General features: G+C 41.8%; 2 protein-coding genes across 2 annotated transcripts; both read right to left on the bottom strand.

The window, feature by feature from the left end:
• Positions 1-822: 822 nt before the first annotated feature.
• LOC100671531 (olfactory receptor 11H6-like) lies at positions 823-6182 on the bottom strand. Its single transcript, XM_064292233.1, has 2 exons — positions 3674-6182; positions 823-3257 (listed from the first exon to the last, which is right to left on the bottom strand). The coding sequence occupies exons 1-2, from the start codon at positions 3729-3731 to the stop codon at positions 2275-2277; spliced, it is 1041 nt and encodes a 346-aa protein (XP_064148303.1). The 5' UTR covers positions 3732-6182; the 3' UTR covers positions 823-2274.
• A 2990-nt stretch (positions 6183-9172) lies between these two features.
• Positions 9173-16120, bottom strand: LOC100655137 (toll-like receptor 11). The gene is made up of 2 exons (XM_003423338.3): positions 15649-16120; positions 9173-13369 (listed from the first exon to the last, which is right to left on the bottom strand). Exon 2 carries the CDS (start codon positions 13353-13355, stop codon positions 10599-10601), a length of 2757 nt encoding a protein of 918 aa, XP_003423386.3. The 5' UTR covers positions 13356-13369; positions 15649-16120; the 3' UTR covers positions 9173-10598.
• Positions 16121-18566: the final 2446 nt, after the last annotated feature.

Genomic DNA, 18566 nt, shown 5'->3' with positions numbered 1-18566 from the left:
CCCAGTCCAGCACCATCCTCACAATTTTTATTTTCTTGAGCCCATTGTTGCAGCCACTGTGTCCATCCATCTTATTCAGGGTTTTCCTCTTTTTGGCTGACCCTCTACTTTACCAAGCATGTTGTCCTTCTCCAGGGACTCATCCCTGCTGATAACGTATCCAAAGTATGTGAGATGAAGGCTCCCCATTTTTGGTTCTAAGGAGCATTCTGGCTGTACTTCTTCCAAGACAGATTTGTTCATTCTTTTGGCAGTCCATGGTATATTCAATATTCTTCACCCACACCGTAATTCATAGGCATCAATTCTTCTTCAGCCTTCCTTATTTGTTGCCCAGCTTTCACATGCATATGAGGCCACTGAAAACACCATATCATGGGTAAGGCACACCTTTGACCTTAAAGTGACATCTTTGCTTTTTAACACTTTAAAGAGGTCTTTTGCAGCAGCTTTGCCCACTGCAAATCGTCATTTGATTTCTTGACTGCTGCTTCCATAAGCATTGATTGTAGACCCAAGTAAAGTGAAATCCTTGACAACCTCAATCTTTTCCTTGTTTATCATGATGTTACTCATTCGACCAGTTGTGAGGATTTTTGTTTTCTTTCTGTTGAGGTGTAATCCATATTGAAGGCTGTGGTCTTTGATCTTCATCAGTAAGTGCTTCAAGTCCTCTTCACTTTCAGCAAGCAAAGTTGTGCCATCTGCCTAGTGCAGGTTGTTAATGAGTCTTCCTCCAATCCCGATGCCATGTTCTTCTCTATATAGTTCAGCTTCTTGGATTATTTGCTCAGCATACAGATTGAATAAGTACGGTGAAAGGACACACAGCTGACACCCAGCTTTCCTGACTTTAAACCATGCAGTATCTGCTTGTTCTGTTTGAACAACTGCCTCTTGGTCTGTGAGCAGATTCCTCATGAGCACTATAAAGTGTTGTGGGATTACATTCTTTAAAACGTTGTCCATAATTTGTTGTGATCTACATAGTTGAACACCTTCACATAGTCAATAAAACGCTTAGCATTATATTGTCTCAACTCATGAAATACACGTCAAAACCTTATTTTAAATGTCTGTAAAATATTCCATACTCTGTATGTACCATAATTCAGTTAATTAATTCTAAATTACTGGACATTTGGATTGGTATTATTTTGATCTTATTATCATTCCACTATTTTCACTAAATTTATAAATTTAGTTGGTATAGAATAACAAATTTGCAACAGTTGCTTATCACACCTAGAAACATGATATATGTCTCAATTTACTCATTTCTTTAAAAAAATATTTGAAAGTAAATATTTGTAGTTTTCTCCACGCAGATCTTACCTCTTTTGGGGGAGTTTATTTTGAGATATATTACTTTTTTTTTTTTTTTTTTTGCTATTATAAATACATATCCTTCCTTTATAATTCTTTATTCTAATATCCTCTTTGTATAGTTACTTTCGGAGCCCTGGCGGTACAGTGGTTAAGCACTCGGCTGCTAACCAAACGGTCGGCAGTTCGAACCCATCAGCTGCTCTTCAGGAGAAAGATGTGGCAGTCTGCTTCCATAAAGACTTGCAACTTCGAAAACGCTATGGGGAAGTTCTACTCTGTCCTGTAGGGTCCAAATGAGTCGGAATTCACTTAACAGCAGTGGGTAGTTATTTTCCATCTGGCCACCATTCTAATATTTCACATTGATTCTAATCACTTTAACAACTCCAATCTGCTGTCAGGCTAATTTGCCCACACAAAGGTGTAGGGGAGTGCTGTTTTGGATAAAACGCTGAAGAGACTAGATCTCACATCTGGACTGATGTGATCAAAAAAAGAAAGCAGGTGGATTCAGGAGTGGAAAGAGAAGTGAAGAGATACATCTTCGTGGTGTGCGTGTTTGTGTATATGTGTGTAGAGGGATAGTATTGGAAATTCTAGACGTTTACTGACTGGGAAACTGGGAATTTACCTAATCAGCAAAAGATACAAACGATCCTGTTGACACCTGGGTTGTTTAGGGTTTTATCTTGAATATGCCTGAGAATGTCTGGTATTTTCCTGTTTCTGTGCAATACCCAGGGGGATAGCATATTGATGCACTAAAGCTTAGTAAAAATGGTTTATGTAAACCCTTGTAAGATCTCACATGCTATTTGCTTCATTTAATTTAATTCCTAAAAAGATTCCAGGAAATCTAGAAGCACATATTTGCGTCCCAAGTTTCCTTAAGGCTTCTATGTTTTTATACCACTGTATGTCCTACACACACATAAATTATGAATTCTAGGTCTTGAGAGGCTGTCTTTGAGGTAATCTCAAAGTCCTAAATAGTTTCCTGAGTGCCTCCTTCATCTCCTTATTCCTCAGACTGTAGATCAAGGGGTTGAAAAGTGGAGTCAGCACAGAATAAAATAAAGTTACAATTTTCTGGATCCCAGCTGCATTGCCCGCTGTTGGGCTCACGTACATTACCGTGATGGAGCCATAAAACAAGGACACCACAGCCAGGTGGGAGCCACATGTGGAGAAGGCCTTATGTCGGCCTTCTGCTGAGGGGACCCTCAGCACTGCTCTGATTACCAGGGTGTAGGAACTGCTAATGAAGAGGAACGTGGAGAAAATGAGGACAGAGTTAAAGATGGCACAGGTGACCTCAGTGGCAGGAGCTGGCACACAGGACAGCTTCATAAGGGGTCCTGGGTCACATAGAAAGTGATCAATAGTATTGGGGCCACAAAAAGGGAGCTGAGAGATGAGATAAACTGGGAGGAGGAAACAGGTGAAGCCACACACCCAGCAGCAGGCTCCCATTCTGATGCAGCGTCCGACTGTCATGATGGAGGGGTAGTGCAGGGGCCTGCAGATAGCAAGGTACCTGTCAAAGGCCATGACGGACAAGAGGAAGGTCTCAGTGGTGCCCATGGAAAAGAAGAAGTAGAACTGCAGGAAGCAACCAGAGAAAGAGATGGTTTTGGTCTCAGTGAGAAAGTTGGCTAGCATACTGGGGACCGTGGAGGTGACATACCAGATCTCCAGGAAGGAGAAATTGGCCAGCAGGATGTACATGGGGGTGTGGAGATGGTGGTCCCCCCTCACAGCACATATAATGCACAGATTTCCAACCAGTGTCAGGACGTAGATCACAGAGAAGAGTGCGAAGAGGAAGATCTGGATCTCTGAGGTACAAAGGAATCCAAGAAGAATGAATTCACTCACAGGGTCAGAGTGATTATTCCCTCCTGGGTTTTTCATGTTTTTCCTCCAAACTGCAACGACAAGACATTGACATTTTGCAAATGACTACAGAAATTTTCTCATTAAGATGTTCTCTGAATTTCTTAAAACTGAATTAGTTGCATAGTTTTAGATCACGCCAAGATTTTCAGCATTTTTTTCTGTCCCACTCTGATATTGAGAGGACATAAGGAACCTGTGGGTGTGGATAGTCATGACCTGTTGTCAATGTGTTAGAGTAGAACTGCTCCACACGGTTTTCTTGGCTGTTATCTTCATGGGAGCAGATCAGGAGGACTTTCTCCCACTGTGCAGCTGGGTGGGATTGAGCCACTAACTTTTTAGGTTTATAGCCCAGTGCAAACTGTTTGTGTCACCCAGAGACCTGTGGGTACTTACTACAACCTCCTTTTTGTGCCCATCATTGCCATCACATCCCTTTAAATACCTTCCTTTGTTGAGGGTCCCCAGCACTGCATAAAACAAGACAGATGTTCTCTTGCCATTCAGGGGCTTGCAATCTAGTTCAGAAAAATCAACCTGAGCAAAACGTATATGAGGACATAGAGAAGTTTAAATAATTTGTACAGTGGAAGCCCTGACTAAATACAGAGAAGACAATATTGCAAGAACTTAGAGCCTCAAAGCAAGGTTTATTTGTTTGTTTGCTTTTTCACTATTGTACTCTTTAATAATAACACATGCATAGTTTTAAATGAGGTTCCTGTCCATATAGACTTGGCAACATTAGAAAAGGGATAAGGAAAATGACCTTTAATCAGTGATTGCCTACAGCAAGGCCGTTCATATATTTGTGTGTCTCTTGTTTTTTAAAGACATCAATGAAAGAAATTGAGCACTATGTATTCTTATTTTCTCTCAGTATTTAAGGTCATTAGCACAATGTTCCCCTTTGTGGTTAAAAATTCACTGGCCAAGAGGAGTAAGTTCATGTAGTGTTATTTTCAATAAACATTTTATAATAAAGCTGGCATAAATGAATGAGATACAGAATACAAACTAACACGATTCTCTTTTAACTGAAATATACCCTAAGTAGAGTGTGCAGTCCTGGTGGTGCAGTGGTTAAAGTGCTCAGCTGCTAACCAGGAGGTCAGCAGTTCAAACCCACCAGTTGCTCCATGGGAGAAAGATGTGGTAGTCAGCTTCCCTAAAGATTTATAGCCTTGGAAACCCTATATGGCAGTTCTACTCTGTCCTACAGGGCTGCTATGAGGTGGAATCGATTTGAAGGTAATGGGTTTGGCTTGAGTTTGGGTTTAGAGTGTGCAGGCTTCAGTCTTTAGTTGGAATTTATGAGGTGGAGGAAAGTTCCTCACAGTGGTATTTGATATACATTTTGCCACATAGACCAAAAATATTCACAGCATTGTATCATTGAAAGCACTCTGAAATTTGAATTACGTTAGGTGAAGGTCTGTGCCTTGTCTTTATTCTCATTACTCTTTATGCACATTGTCTGAGACTCCTATGCTAGAGTTCTTTCTGGTTGACCCCTCCTACAAATGTTTTTCCAGGACCCATTCCTTGGATATTTTCTCTTTTCCAGCTGTAATCTCTGTAAGTGACCTGTCATTTAGGCCCTTGTCTGTAACATAATCCACACGAGAGCCCTGGTGGTGCGGTGATTAAGAGCTCTAGTGCTAACCAAACGGTCAGCAGTTCCAATCAACAAGCTGCTTTGGAAACCATATGGGGCAGCTCTACTCTGTCCTCTAGGGTCACCATGACTCGAAATCAACTTGACAGCAACAGGTCTGGTCTTGGTTTTGAGATGTCCTAGCCCGGATGTCACTTCTCCATCCTGGATTTTTCTACCCGACTTCTTACTCAACATCACCATTTGATATTTAACAGGCAACTTAAACATAAACATGCCCAAGACTGAGCTTTTGGCTCTTCTCACCCCAAACATGTGACTTCCTACTTCTTCTCCATCTCAAAGAATGAGACCTCCATTCACTCAGTTGTTTAGGCCACATCCTTTCCTTTTCTCTTAATATCTTTTATCCAAGCCATCAATAAACCCTCTAGACGTCATGTGCAAAGCATATTCAGAATCTGAACAGTTTTCACCATCTCCATAAACTATCCAGTCCTCTGTGAAATTCTCCCCTGGATCTGATTCTATTTTTATATGTTTGGAGATTAACACCCACATAACAGCTAGACTGATATTTAAAAAAGAAAAAGAAATCAGATCCCATCAAGTATTTGCTCTCCATCTTTAAAATATACTTAAAACTCAGATTAGTTGAATTTTAAGTATGGCCTTGCTCCCTGCCCTGGTTTTCTACCACTCTTCATCTTACTTACCCCACTCCTGCCATGCTGTGATACTTGACTATGTCAAGTGTGGGCCATATCAAGGCCTGGAATACTTCCACCTTCTCTCCCCATATTCATGTGCCTTAGTTTGTTACTTCACTCAGAGCTCTGGTAAAGCTCAGAGACTCAGAGAGTCTTTCCTCAACTGTTGTCTGTAATTTAGTGCTCCTGTTGAAACTCAATCCCCAATCCTACTGTATTTTTTTTTCAAAGCCCTTCTCATTACCTGTCAGTGCATTATATACTTTCTATGTATTTTCTGTCTTACCCACCTAAGTATAAGATGAGGACTTTGTTTTGCTCCCAGAATTTAGAACAGTGTCTGGTACAGTATAGGTGCTCAGTAAATATTTGCTGTCTCCAAAAATGAATAAGCCTTTATAGTGACCACTTAAAACAAATGCTTGTATTCAGGACAAAATATTTTAAAAAAAGGTGCAAAGATTGGAATCTCTAGTTTGTTAAAAACAAAAGCAAGACAACAAGGATTTTATTTGTTTTGGTAACATGGCTTCTGTTCAAGTGAATAGCAGGATATCCATGATGGGAGGACACACAAGACAACTCAATAGAGAGATGTCTCTCCCTCTGTCTCACTTCTTCCTTTCTGACCCGTTGTCCACTGTGCTTTCTCATTGTTTGTGAGCAAAAAGCAATCTCTCTCCCTTTTACTGTGTGGATTGTACTCTTCTTTGCTGTCTTTTCTCCAGGTCTCTTTTCACATCTGCTTGTCCATATCTTTAATGACTATTTTTTATCAAATGAGTTTTTATAATTTTTTTTCTTTTATTATATAGGTAAATAAGGGAGCTCTTTTAGTTTATCTCTCTTAAAGAAAACGTGTTTGTGGCCTGTAACTGATATTTTTTTCCTCTGTGGTTATCCACCGTACTTTTTTTTCCCATTGTTTTATTTATTTATTTTTTATTGTACTTTAGATGATGTTTTACGGAGCAAACTGTTTCTCATTTAACAGTAACTGCACATATTGTTTTATGACATTAGTTAGCATCCCCACAACATGTCAACACTCTTGTCTTCTCAACCCTGGGGTCCCTATAGCCAGCTTTCCTGTCCCCTCCTGCCTTCTCGTCTTTGTCCCAGGGCTGGTGTGCCCCTTTGGTATCATTTTGTTTTATGGGCCTGTCCAATCTTGTAGCCACTGTACTTTAATAGAATTTTTTTTTTTCTCTTACTTTTCCCTGGATACTCAGAGTCAGGAAATCTGGTATGTGTGACTTGAATAGCGAAGTAATAAAGCATAGAATAACGTTGTCATTCCAAAATTTCTTCCTGACCGTTATGATTTTGTGGTTCAATTAACATCTCCCTGTGAATAAATGTTTTAATTTTTGTTAAATATTTTAACTCATATGCTTATAAATAAAACATGTATAACTGATGCTGGAAGCTTTGCTCTATAGTTGAGAATCCAACCAACAGTCGTTACGAAGATGTTATCCCAATTTACATTTTCATATGGAGAAAATAAAATGCAGTGTTAGAGGAAAGGGAAAAAGACTTCACAAGATGTCTGAGCTGCACCTTACCTGAAGCTCTTGTGTGAGAATTCTAGAATTCTGTAAGGGTAGACTTCCAAATGTAGGCTGCTCTCCCCTGGAGGATGCAAGTCAGCCGCTGTCTCCTCGGCTTCCCATGTCAGCAATGGAAAGTGTGCAGCAAAGTCAAGGACAGTGGCAATCACATCCACACTTCTTAGGAGGCATCTAAACGGGGGTAGTGTTTGAAGATAACCTCACCAAGTATGGGAATGATTTGAAGCCCAAGTGGTGACTATGTTGCCTAAATAGGCTGAAAATGTGGTGGCATGCTGATATAAAAGGTGCTGAAGTCTTTCCTGATCTGAGAAGGACCTATGACATTCGTGTCTCCAAAGGAGAGGATGTAGCAGACATTTTCTGAACCCTGGCTACTGTTTCCTTGGCAGCCCATCTTGGGGGCTGGTGAATCAGAGCACGCTGTTCTTACTGCTGGTCTCCAGTTCCCCGTGCACTTTTTATTAATTGTGCCAAGGTTTGTTTTTGACCCTCCTGGATTACCCTGCATCTCCCAGTGGCCTCCTCTAAGGATAGCAGTGAGAAACTTTTGGCTAGATCTCCGAAAGCAGTTCTTTAACTGAGATCTAAATTGTTTCAACCTCTATGGGAAAAGGGAAAGATGATGAGGCCTGGGTTAAGCTGAAGAATAAGTTGGCCTTAAGCCTTGGATCACAAGTGTCCATACACATTTTTATAGCAATACAGTTATGTTTTCCCACAAAAGAGATAAGATATGATTTAGGAGAGAAAATGTAAAAGCAAAGGGTTTTGCAAAGCCAAATCATATAAAGACAGAGGTTAGTTTTTGCAAATAATTTACAAAATTCTTCAGAGGCTTACCCCATTTATTTCCTTCTATCACAATTCTACACATATACTAACCTAAGTGTGCTGTGGTAATGCTGGGATTTTTAGATCAGCACCTATTGTTATGCCAGTACTTGACCGTAAGGTATCATCGTATTTGTTTTGTGAATTTGTCCTTTCAATCCCAGTTCAGTGAGAGAAAAGTAATTCAAACATTTAAATCAGCAGTATGATTGCCCTAAGCAATAATGTGATTTTAGATGGTATAAATGGAAGCAGTGATTTAAAACAGAAAGATGATCCTGTTTGATTCTACGTGGGTGAAATATAGAGCCCTACGGAAGCTCTAGTTTTCGTAATCTAATAAATAAATGGGTAAAAGGCAATGAATTTGGGGGAGAACGCTGAAGGGGACTTAAAATACGGAAATTAGTAGAAGGAATAGGATATTTAAGTTGGAGAACAGGAGACTCAATTGGAACAAATGATCACTTAATGGAGGAATTGAATTTGTCCCATTTAAACCTCAAAGTAAGAGCAGTGGATAAAAGTTATAGGAAGGCACATGTTAGCTCAATATAGAGAATAACTTTCTATCAGAGAAATCTGTAGTGATGGAATGAGTAAACCTTGGAAGGAGGCTACCTTCTGTCAAGGATCTGATCAAACAGAGGCTGGGGAAGTGGTAGAAGGGATGCAAGCATCAGATACAAATTTCTTTCAATTCTGAAACTCCATGATACACATCCAAGAAGTGTCAAGAGAAAATGAAAACCTAGCTGGGTAACCTCAGTGACATAAAAGAATGTTATGGAAAATATTGAGGTTAATGAGAAATTGAGGTTTTCATTAAAATGAATACAAAGGCATAGTATTTTCCAAAGGCTACTAGTTGACATCAGGACAAAGGGACAAAGGAAAGGAGATGTTGAACTGTGGCTCGGTCAGCAAAGTTCTGGAGTTATGCCATGGGACTACAAAGAGCCCAGCTCTATTAATTGAAGAAATTGGTCTTTTATCCAGAAAAGATAAATGTGGAAAGCTTCTACTTTCTAAAGTCGAATTTGAGTGACTCTTATTTGGGCTAGGGATGGTTCCGCACAGATAGTCTCTGAAGTGGATACAGTTTGTTTAGTGGCTTTTCAACTCTTTTCCTTTTTTTTTTTTTTAGATTTTAGCACCCATACTTTCTCACAAGCTCCCATTGCTGCTGTGTCACCACAAAGCTGAGAACTATTTAAACTAGCTAAATTATTTTTTATCAGATTATTAGTTAAATTATTTTATGATAAAGCATTGATTTTATTTTATTATGAAGTAAATGTTTATTTTAGAAAAAATGAATAATATATAAATGTATAGGAAGAAATTGAAATCATCTATAATCCCGTTTCTAGCGTCATTTCTAGTTTACATTTCTAGTCTTCTCTCTGTACATATTTTAGACATTAGGTAGATACATATGAAATTCTTTTTTCAAAATTGGAATCATAGTACATGGAGTTTGTAAATTTTTTTTCAATATTATGTCATGAATCTCTTTCTGTAGAACTGAGTATTCCTCAAAGCATGATTATTCGTGGATTCATGATATTCCGTTCTTATGAGTGTATTCTTTCTTATCTAATCATTTGTCTCTTTGGGGGCACTTAAAATATTTTATGTAAATCTACTGGAATTTGTTACTTTTCTTTTAAAAAAAATCTGTTGCCATCAAGTTGATTCCGACTCCTAGAGACTCTATAGGGCAGAGTAGAACTGCCCTGTAGAGTTTCCAAGGAGTGGCTGATGGATTCAAACTCCTGACCTTTTGGTTAGCAGAGGAGTTCTTAACCACTGTACCATAAGTGCTCCTCTTTAGAAACAGTTCTTGAAAATAGATTATACGTATGTGTATTTGAAATATATTTGCCAGGCTTCCTGTTTTAAGTTTGTAGCTTGGTAATTTGTCATTGGTTAGGGATGACTGGAAGACAGTAGAGTAACAAGCGTAGAGAACTGGATTGTGACTCAGAGGTCTAGATTTGAACTTGGTGATATAGTAGCTGTGGGAGTGTGGTACATCACTTAACCTTTATATGCTTAGATTCCCAATGTGTAACATGGGATCAAATTATTGCTCCCACCTACATAATACAGTTATCACGAGAATGTCACGAGTTAGGAAAGCTCTCTGAATTTGTTGGACAATTTGTGAATTTGAAACTTGGTTTCGGTCCAATTTCCAGGCACTAACACATAGCTTATTGATTCTTGGCCTTTCTTCCAGAATAAAGTAGAATATTTAGCAAGTCCAAGTAAATACATTGCTTTCAACAGAGGCAGAACAAATTCATTTTGAAAAATGCGGAAGTCATTTTAGAAAACACATCCCTGTGCTCTTTCTTAGACAGTGCCTATCTTGTGAGGGGACTAGCAGGTAGTAGAGTTATTTATTTATTTATTTTGAATTGATACCTTGTTTGCTTCCAAGTGCTTTTAAATATATTACCCAATGGAATTTGATTTCTTTATTTGTATTATTTTTAGTGGAAAATTGGGCTTTAGCTAAGCATTGCCTAGAGACCCATCTGTGAGCCTGCTTCCAGTGATGTGATGGTAACCCAGGGACCTGTTGGGAGGTATTCCCATATGGCTGAACCTCTCTTTTATAGTCCACTAATCCTCTTTCTCTTGTACAGCTTTCCTCAGCCTTCTCCGAAGCTGCTCCCAGAAAGCCTCCCAGTCGGCACTCCTTTGGGGCAAATGCAAGTAGTCCTCCTTCTGAAGCCACCGGGCAAGACGGTGGTAGCTGCACAGCTGCCGCCGATCAATAGGCTCCAGAAAGAGCAGCAGGAGGCTAGTAGTCCCAGGCTTGGCCACCAAGCGGTAGGTGGCCAGCCTTAATTCTAGATTGCACCAGGGACTGCCCAGGGCCTGGTGGCTGAGCACGCACAGGGTGGTTTTGCTGCTCTCTATGCTGGCCGCCGTTGTTTCCATCCTATCCTGTCCAACCCCAAAATCCCTCTCTGGTAGGCATAACCTCAAGCCCTCGCCAGCTGGAAGAGGCTTTTCCAGGGCAGGAATCAGCTCTGCCAACACCCAGGCTCGGTCTTGCCTGCAATAAGATATAAAGACATCATAGTGGTATTGGCTTCTGTGGTTCCGGCCACCCAACTTCCACCACCAGGCATGAAATAGGGCCTGGAGATGGTGGAGCCAGGACCAGTTAGGGCAGCCAAGCAAAGCAAAAATGATCACCAAGACCACCAGAGTGAAGCTGATTAGAAAGCTCTGAAGCTCAAGATTATCTGGGCAGTGACCAGAAAGGAAAGAGAGCAATGGAGTCTTGAAATAGTCAGAGGCATTGGCCATGCAGATAGATTTCTCTAGCCCATACACAAAGGTATTTGGGGCCCGTGCTGCCCAAGGCCCTACCCAAGAGCTTTCACACTGGCAGATGAAAGTGACATCTGAGAAATACACATATTGAGGCATCTGGGGAATGAATTCCTGGAGGCTGCTGTCCAGCCCCAGGGCCCATTCAGAGTTCAGCAGCAGCAGCTGGAGGAGGCCCAAGCCCCTGAAGCTGGAGACTGAGAGGTTCCCAAGGTTTAGATTGCTCAATGCCAGTACTTCTAATTGAGGCAGATCCTCCAGTAGCACCTCCAGATTCACAGGCCTTGATTCAGAGAGGCTGTCCAGGTTCCCTAGCTCCAGCACTCGCAGCCTGGGCAGCCCAAACAGTTGTAGGCCTTCTGTACCCCCATGATAAGACCAGAAGTGCAGGTGCTCCAAGGAATGCAGCTGTGGGAAGAATCTCTGGGATTTATGGGTAGAGAAAATACCGGGGCTGCAGCCTCTCAGGGTGAGGTGACGCAGGGAAGGGAAATGGACTGTGTTGTTGCCTGGGTGCAGCAACACATAAGATGCTTGTAAGGTAAGGCTCTCCAAGAACTGAAAGGGTTTTCCACGTGGGACTCTGAACTGGATGTACGATTGTGCCCATACTTCTAAGTTGAGCAGTGTCAAAGGCCAGGGAGGGTAGAGCTCCAGAATCTCAGGAGAACCCAGCCATAGATGGCTCAGCTTCTGGGGACCCTGAAGCAGCCGGCCAGAGAAATTCTCTATATAAGTCCCCAGGAGGTTCAGTGAGATGAGAGCAGGAAGAGAGGAGAGCCAGCCCAGTTTCAGCACCTTAATTTGGTTCCAACTTAGATCTAGGGTCTTCAGCCACCTCAACCCCTCTAGGGCCTCACTGGATAAGTTAGAGATGTTGTTACCACCCAGCCAGAGCTCCTCGAGTTGAGGAAGAGAGGAGAAGGCCCCAGAGGGAAGAGCACTGAGCTCATTGTGGGACAGATCTAGCACTCTCAGGTTTGAGCTGACCAGCCCCTCTGGGAGCACTAAGGTTGGGCCCAACTTGTTCATTGACAGGTTAAGCCTTTGAAGCTGGGGCAAGGCACTCAAGAACCTAGTGGGCAGTGAATGCAGACCATTGGCATGAAGGTTGAGATGTTCTAGGGAGTGGTAGCCTGAGAGGTCCTCATCCCCTATGTGCTGGATTTGGTTCCTTCCAAGATCGAGTGTAGAAAGCTCAAAGTAGGCTGTCACATTCCCAGGCAGTTTTTCTGCACCTGTATCCACAAGGGAGAGGGAATCCAGGTGAAGCAGCCCTGAGGCAAGGAGCTCTAATGCACTCAGAGGAGTGCCATCCAGTCTCAGAGAATGGAGTTGGAGGCCACGCAAGGTTTTGACACCAACCCGACTCAGCTGCATGTTGGCAGAGAGATCCAGAACCTCCAGAAATGGGGGCCATGGGCTAGAGATGGCAGTAGGAGAGGAACCAGGCACAAGGCTTGGGAAGAGTCCTTGCAATTCCTGCAGATCTGTCAGACAGCTGTGCCTCAGAGTCAGACGACTAAGACTGAGAGGCAACTGGATGTTCTGGCTAGAATTCAGGCAATAGCCTTGGAATGAAAGGCTGTTGAGGAATCTGAGGGGCTCGAGAGCATCTGAAGGGAGGAGTAGACTCAGGCAACAGGGAGTGGGATGCTCAAAGAAAAGGTGCTGTAGCTGGTCCAATCCCTGAAATGCTCCAGATGTAATTCTGAGAGTGCCTAGCTGCAGCCTCAGTAGCTGTAGTGTAGGGAAGTGTCCAAAAGCATCAGCTGGCAGGACAGGAACTGTGCCCTGGAGGCATAGTGCCTCTAATCTCCTGGGCAGTGCTGTCAGAGTCTGAGCCAGGTCACTAACATTGGAGCATGATGCAAAAAGGTGCAGTCCTGGTGCCAAGGGACACGATGGGATGTAGTAGGAGATGTTAGATAACAGTGAGCTGTCTGCTATGGTGCAATCAGGAGTACTCCATGCCCAACCTGAGCCCAGGCTCATCAAGAAAGAAAGGAGAGTAACGGAGAGCAAAGGTCTTCCCATCCTTGATACTGCTTCTAGGGAAGGAGGAGAAAAAAATATAGTTGTCAATCCTACCAAAGCCAACAATACCAGCCTAAGCCCTTCTGATCCATATAACACCTTGGGGACTTCTACAACATGTTGGAGACACAGTTCTGTGGTTAAGATACAAAAAAATATACTTGATTGACTAGAGGTCTCAGGTTTTACACACTCCTGTGAGCCCCCCTGCAGGTAGAGAGCCAGTGGGGATGAAGACACAGGCCAACAAGAAAAGCTTGTGACACAGGATAGATATCAGCAGAGAAACTGGTGACATTTCACCATCCTCCTGCTGGAGGTGGCTAGTTCAGGCTTCTGAGTTTTTTGGGAGGGAGCCTTCAGCTTATGAGTGCGCTACTTCCAAGACTAGACAGCAAATCTACTTGTCTCATAATAGAATTTGCTGGCTGGGAAAAATGGTGATGATGCACACATGAGAAGGCCATGATCTACACTCTGATTTGATTGTTAACCATATGACTTGTGTGGACCCAATATCATTATCCTTTTTTTACTGATGAGCCAACTGAATATCGGAGAAGCTAAGTGGCTGGCCATAGAAATAGAAAATGAGAGTTGGAGTGACAAGTCCAGGTGTTCTGCCTTTACATTTGGTGTTCTTTCCACTTCAGCCATCTTCAGCCAGGATAAGGGAAATGTTTTAAGTGAATTCTAACCTGCTGAGTTTGTGGGAAATAAATAGGGCCTCGAAAGCTAGTTCAGGAAAACAAGGTAAGTGTACAGTAGAGAAAGAAAGCAGGGGAATGAATAAGTTGAAAAACAATGGAAACATGAAGTCTTGCTATTTTTGTGGTCAGAACACAGGGCTAGAGGTAGGAGGTAGCATTGAGTCTTTCCTCACTGCTTATTTGTTCCTCTCCTTGCTAAGGCCTCCAATTCTCCATTATGAGATGGACGGTAATTGTATATCCCCCATCTAAGCTCCTAAAAATATGGAAAGAGGCAGTAGACCAGACTGGTGCTCTTGGGGAAGTTGTTGTCTGGTGCTGTGGAGTCAACTCATGGTGACTCCATGCACAACAGAACAAAATGCTTACTGGTCCTGTGCCATCTCCATGATAGGTGCAGGGAGCTAGGTGTCAGTTAACCATAGGTGATGGGCATTGTTCTCCTGGGAGGGTTCGAGCTTATTCAGTAACCCATGCTTTTGGTAAAAAGAGGATTTGGCATTAAAAGCCATATTTTTGTCCCTACTGGCTCTCTGCTGGCAGGGAGGGATGCATGAGTGTGGATAACTTGAGTCCCCTGGTCGGCCGCATGTCTACTTTACATTTTCCCCTTGAGTTTGCCATGAGGACAGCATGTCTGTAATGACAATAAAGCTGGTGCTGGAAGCACTGAAGCTGCTTTTCCTCAAGAAATAAGCCTGCAGCTGTTATAGCTTCATGGTCCATACATGCCTCAGACTTCAGAGGAGCAGAGGCCTAAGGAGAAGGGCCTTGGGATTCATTATCTAGATGACTCAACCTTGCAAAACCATCAACCTCATTATAGCCTTTACTCAATACACCTGATAATAATGCCATTTGCCTTCAAATAGATGGTGACCCTATGTGTGCCAGAGTAGAATTGTGTTCCATAGGGTTTTCAATGGCTGATTTTTTTGGAAGTAGGTTGCCAGGTCTTTCTTCTGAGGAGCCTCTGGTTGAACTCAAACCGTCAACCTTTTGGTTAGCAGCTGAGTGCAATCACTGCACCACCCATCATGCTATTTCCATGGCTAGTTCCTTGCATTTTTGAAGGGCTATTTCTTGAGCCCCCGTGTAGCCTCTGACAGCACAATGAATGTGCCATTTTGTGCTTGAATTTTGCACTTTCTTCTATGATCTAGGAAGATTTCAAGGGCTAGATTAGTTATGAAATCTCAAACCAACGAGGTACAATCACCTTGAGATTTTAGGAATACATAACAATCCTTGGCTGAGGAGCAGGATCAAGGACCAGGGATGGTCCTTTGTCTTCAGGAATTACCAGTATTACTCAAAGACATCACTTAAATTGTCTACAAATGACAGTCACTCATTTGCCAGGGGTGGGGGGAGGGGAGAAAGTAAGCCTTAACCTAAATGTTCTCCCGAAGCCTCGCCTAGCTCCTGCCTAGATCCTGGTCCCTGACCTTCCCTAGAGATGGCCAGCATCTCTATATAGGGAAGATGCTCCTTTTTTTACTTTCCTCCCCATCAATTTTCATTACTTGCACTTCTACCTTGTCTACAAAGCTTACCTGGCCCTGGGGCAGACGTCTGCTTACATTTGAACAGAGGAAAGGACATCAACAGAGCCAGAGTCAGAGTCAGAAGGATTCTCTCTCACTTTCTGTTGCAGCAAAAGTGCAAACGCCTTTTCTTCTGTGATTCTTTCCTCCACAATGGCTTGTGCCTTGTCTCACACATAGGTGTGACACCCCTGTCATTAGATCAGGAGTGGGAAATGTCGGGGCGGAGAGGAAGAAAGCCCTTTGCACATTTTGTTTTCCCCTCCAACTCAACTTTTTCTATTTCATGTTTCCTCTTTTCCAATCTGACTTGGAGTTTTCAGTTCTCTATCACATCCTCCTGGGGTCTAAAGAATAAGCTTCTTCTCCATTTTCCAGGAGACTTTGCTCCCTCATAACACCAACCCCAGCCAGCTCCAACATTTCTACCCTGCCCCCAGTCCTCCCAGTCCTCCCAGAGTCTTAATATTAAGCTGCTTTGCAGCAGGGAAATTGAAGAGGAACCCACAATCTTACCATAGGGAACTTGACCCTCAAACTAAGGTTGAAGGGAGAAAAAAGTGAAAAGTAGATGATCTGAGCAGAGAATTTTCTTTTCTAGATGGTATGGGCCATCTAGAAACTTCTTGGAAGGAATCAGTGAAATCTGAGCCAGGACTGGGTAATAAAAGTCAGAGGGTCCCCTAACTCTGATTTTTAAAATGCTTGACTTGCTTGAAACCCTTTTTGAATATTTTTTGTTCTTCTGCCTCTGTTCTTATTGAAACCAACAGTGGCTCCAGGAAAGAAAGATATGGCAGTCTGCTTCTGTAGAGATTTACAACCATGGAAACCCTATGGAGTCACTGTGGGTTGGAAACAACTCAATGGCAGTGGGTTTTTTGGGGGGTGGGTTCTTAGAGTAACAATTGCATAAGCTTGACATGTGTGCATTAAAGTAGTTCTTGTATCCCTTGTCTCAAGCATACATTTTTCAAGTACCAGGTGAGATACTTTTGCTCTGTTTAAACATTGGGGAAACAAATTTATGTTTATTTTTTCTATATATTCACAAGTTGTGATTAAAATCTTAGTCTCTATGTTTCAATTTTTTGCTTATTAATATTTTTGTTTTTCAAATCCCTTTTATCCACCAAATCAGTCTTTTTTGCTGTTTAATCTAATATAAAGATTTGTTTAAGAGGAACTTCAGCCTTTTAAAGCAGAGCATTGATATAATAGGTTACTTCTAAATTTCCATCACTGTATTTACTTTCTTATTTTATGCTCAATACATTGTTGGTAGAGTGGATTAGCTGTGTGCTTAATATTGATTTTTTTTTTCTAATCTTCTTTTTTTTTTTTTTAATCTTCCTACCTAATTCCCAATTCTATCCTGGTAATAATGTACCCAATTTAAAAAATTAAATGTCGCACCCTACCTTGTAAAAGGGGACATTATGTGACACACTTCATGTTACGGATGGAATAATGTCCTCCCAAAAATGTGTGTGTCAGTTGGGGTGGGCCATGATTCCTGGTATTACATGATTCTCCTATGTGTTGTAAATCCCACCTATATGATGATATTGAGGGAGAATGGGCAGCATTGTGTTAGTGAGGCAGGACTCAACCTACAAGATTGGATTGTGTCTTGAGGCAATATCTTCAAATATAAAAAAGAGAAACAAGCAGAGAGACAGGGGGACCTCATAACACCAAGAAAGCAGCACCAGGAGCAGGACGTGTTCTTTGGACCCAGGGTCTCTGTGCCTGAGAAGCTCCTTGACCAGGGGAAGACTGAGGACAAGGACCTTCATCATGAGCCGACAGAGAGAGAAAGCCTTCCCGTGGGGCGGATGCCCTGAATTTGGACTTTTAGCCTACTTCACTGTGAGGAGATAAATTTCTCTTTGTTAAAGGCATCCACAAGTGGTATTTCTGTTACAGCAGCACTAGATGTCTAAGACACTTCTGTTCAATAAAAAAATATAAATGGAATATAGGTCGGCCTCTTTCCTGTTGCCTGAAGCTTCAGCTGTCCTCCATAGATAATAAAGTCACCTAGTGAATGGAAACATGTGTAAGAAGAGTAGATTAAAAAGCTAGGAGAACCTGGTCCCCTGATGGCATCTTGGAATTGCCTCCATCTGGGTTGCCATGGACTGTCTACCTCCAGCTGTTTTGAAGAGAGAACAAGCTAAATCTGTATATTGCATAAACTGCTGTTACTTGGATTTTCTATTCCACGCAGCTGAATCTGAGTCTGGGTTCTTGGGTAGAACCTGAGTTTCTTCTTTGTCTCCATTACTCAAGTGGGTGAAGTGTGGAGAAAATTGATTATTTAACAAAAAATAATTATTTATTCAAATTTATAAGTTCTGGATTCTTTGCTTCTTTGGAGAATAAGCCCATTTTTAAAAAATGACTTTTTGCTAGGATGATTTGAAGTATATGTTTGGATAGATAAATAAGCTTATGTTCTTTAAAAGGGATGGATATTTGAAGTATATTAACAGAAAAAAAGAACAATAAAAAACTGATAGGTGTTCAAGGCATGATTATTCAAATTCTCTGTTTATGAAAATTGGCCCTGGAAGTGGAGGTAAGCAGCGAGCTTGGGTGAGAGGTAGAAACATGTAGCTGGAAAGCCCCTGAGGAAGATTTCTCTGTTTGGGAAGATTCATTGGAAACTTACTTCATTGTGTGGTATATCCAACCCTTTCTGCTCTCTTCTTTCTGTTCCAAGCATCTAGTATGAGAACCTCAAAGCCAGAGTTTTCTTCCAAAAACCTTCGGGGAAAGAGTTGATTCTGAGTGAGATAGAAGCACCAGGGAGCTGAAATTACTCCTTTCCACAAAGTGACAGCAGATTAAAAAGTCTTTGAAAAGCTGTGAAAAGGCTCAAGCTACAAGGCTTAGCAAAGAGGGTAGCATTATCTTTTCCTTTTGTGTAAAAAGAGGAAAGAGAGTTA

The sequence above is a fragment of the Loxodonta africana genome, chromosome 10, assembly GCF_030014295.1.
Source record: "Loxodonta africana isolate mLoxAfr1 chromosome 10, mLoxAfr1.hap2, whole genome shotgun sequence".
NCBI classification, from domain to species: domain Eukaryota; kingdom Metazoa; phylum Chordata; class Mammalia; order Proboscidea; family Elephantidae; genus Loxodonta; species Loxodonta africana.
This window is presented reverse-complemented; position numbering and strand designations above follow the sequence as displayed.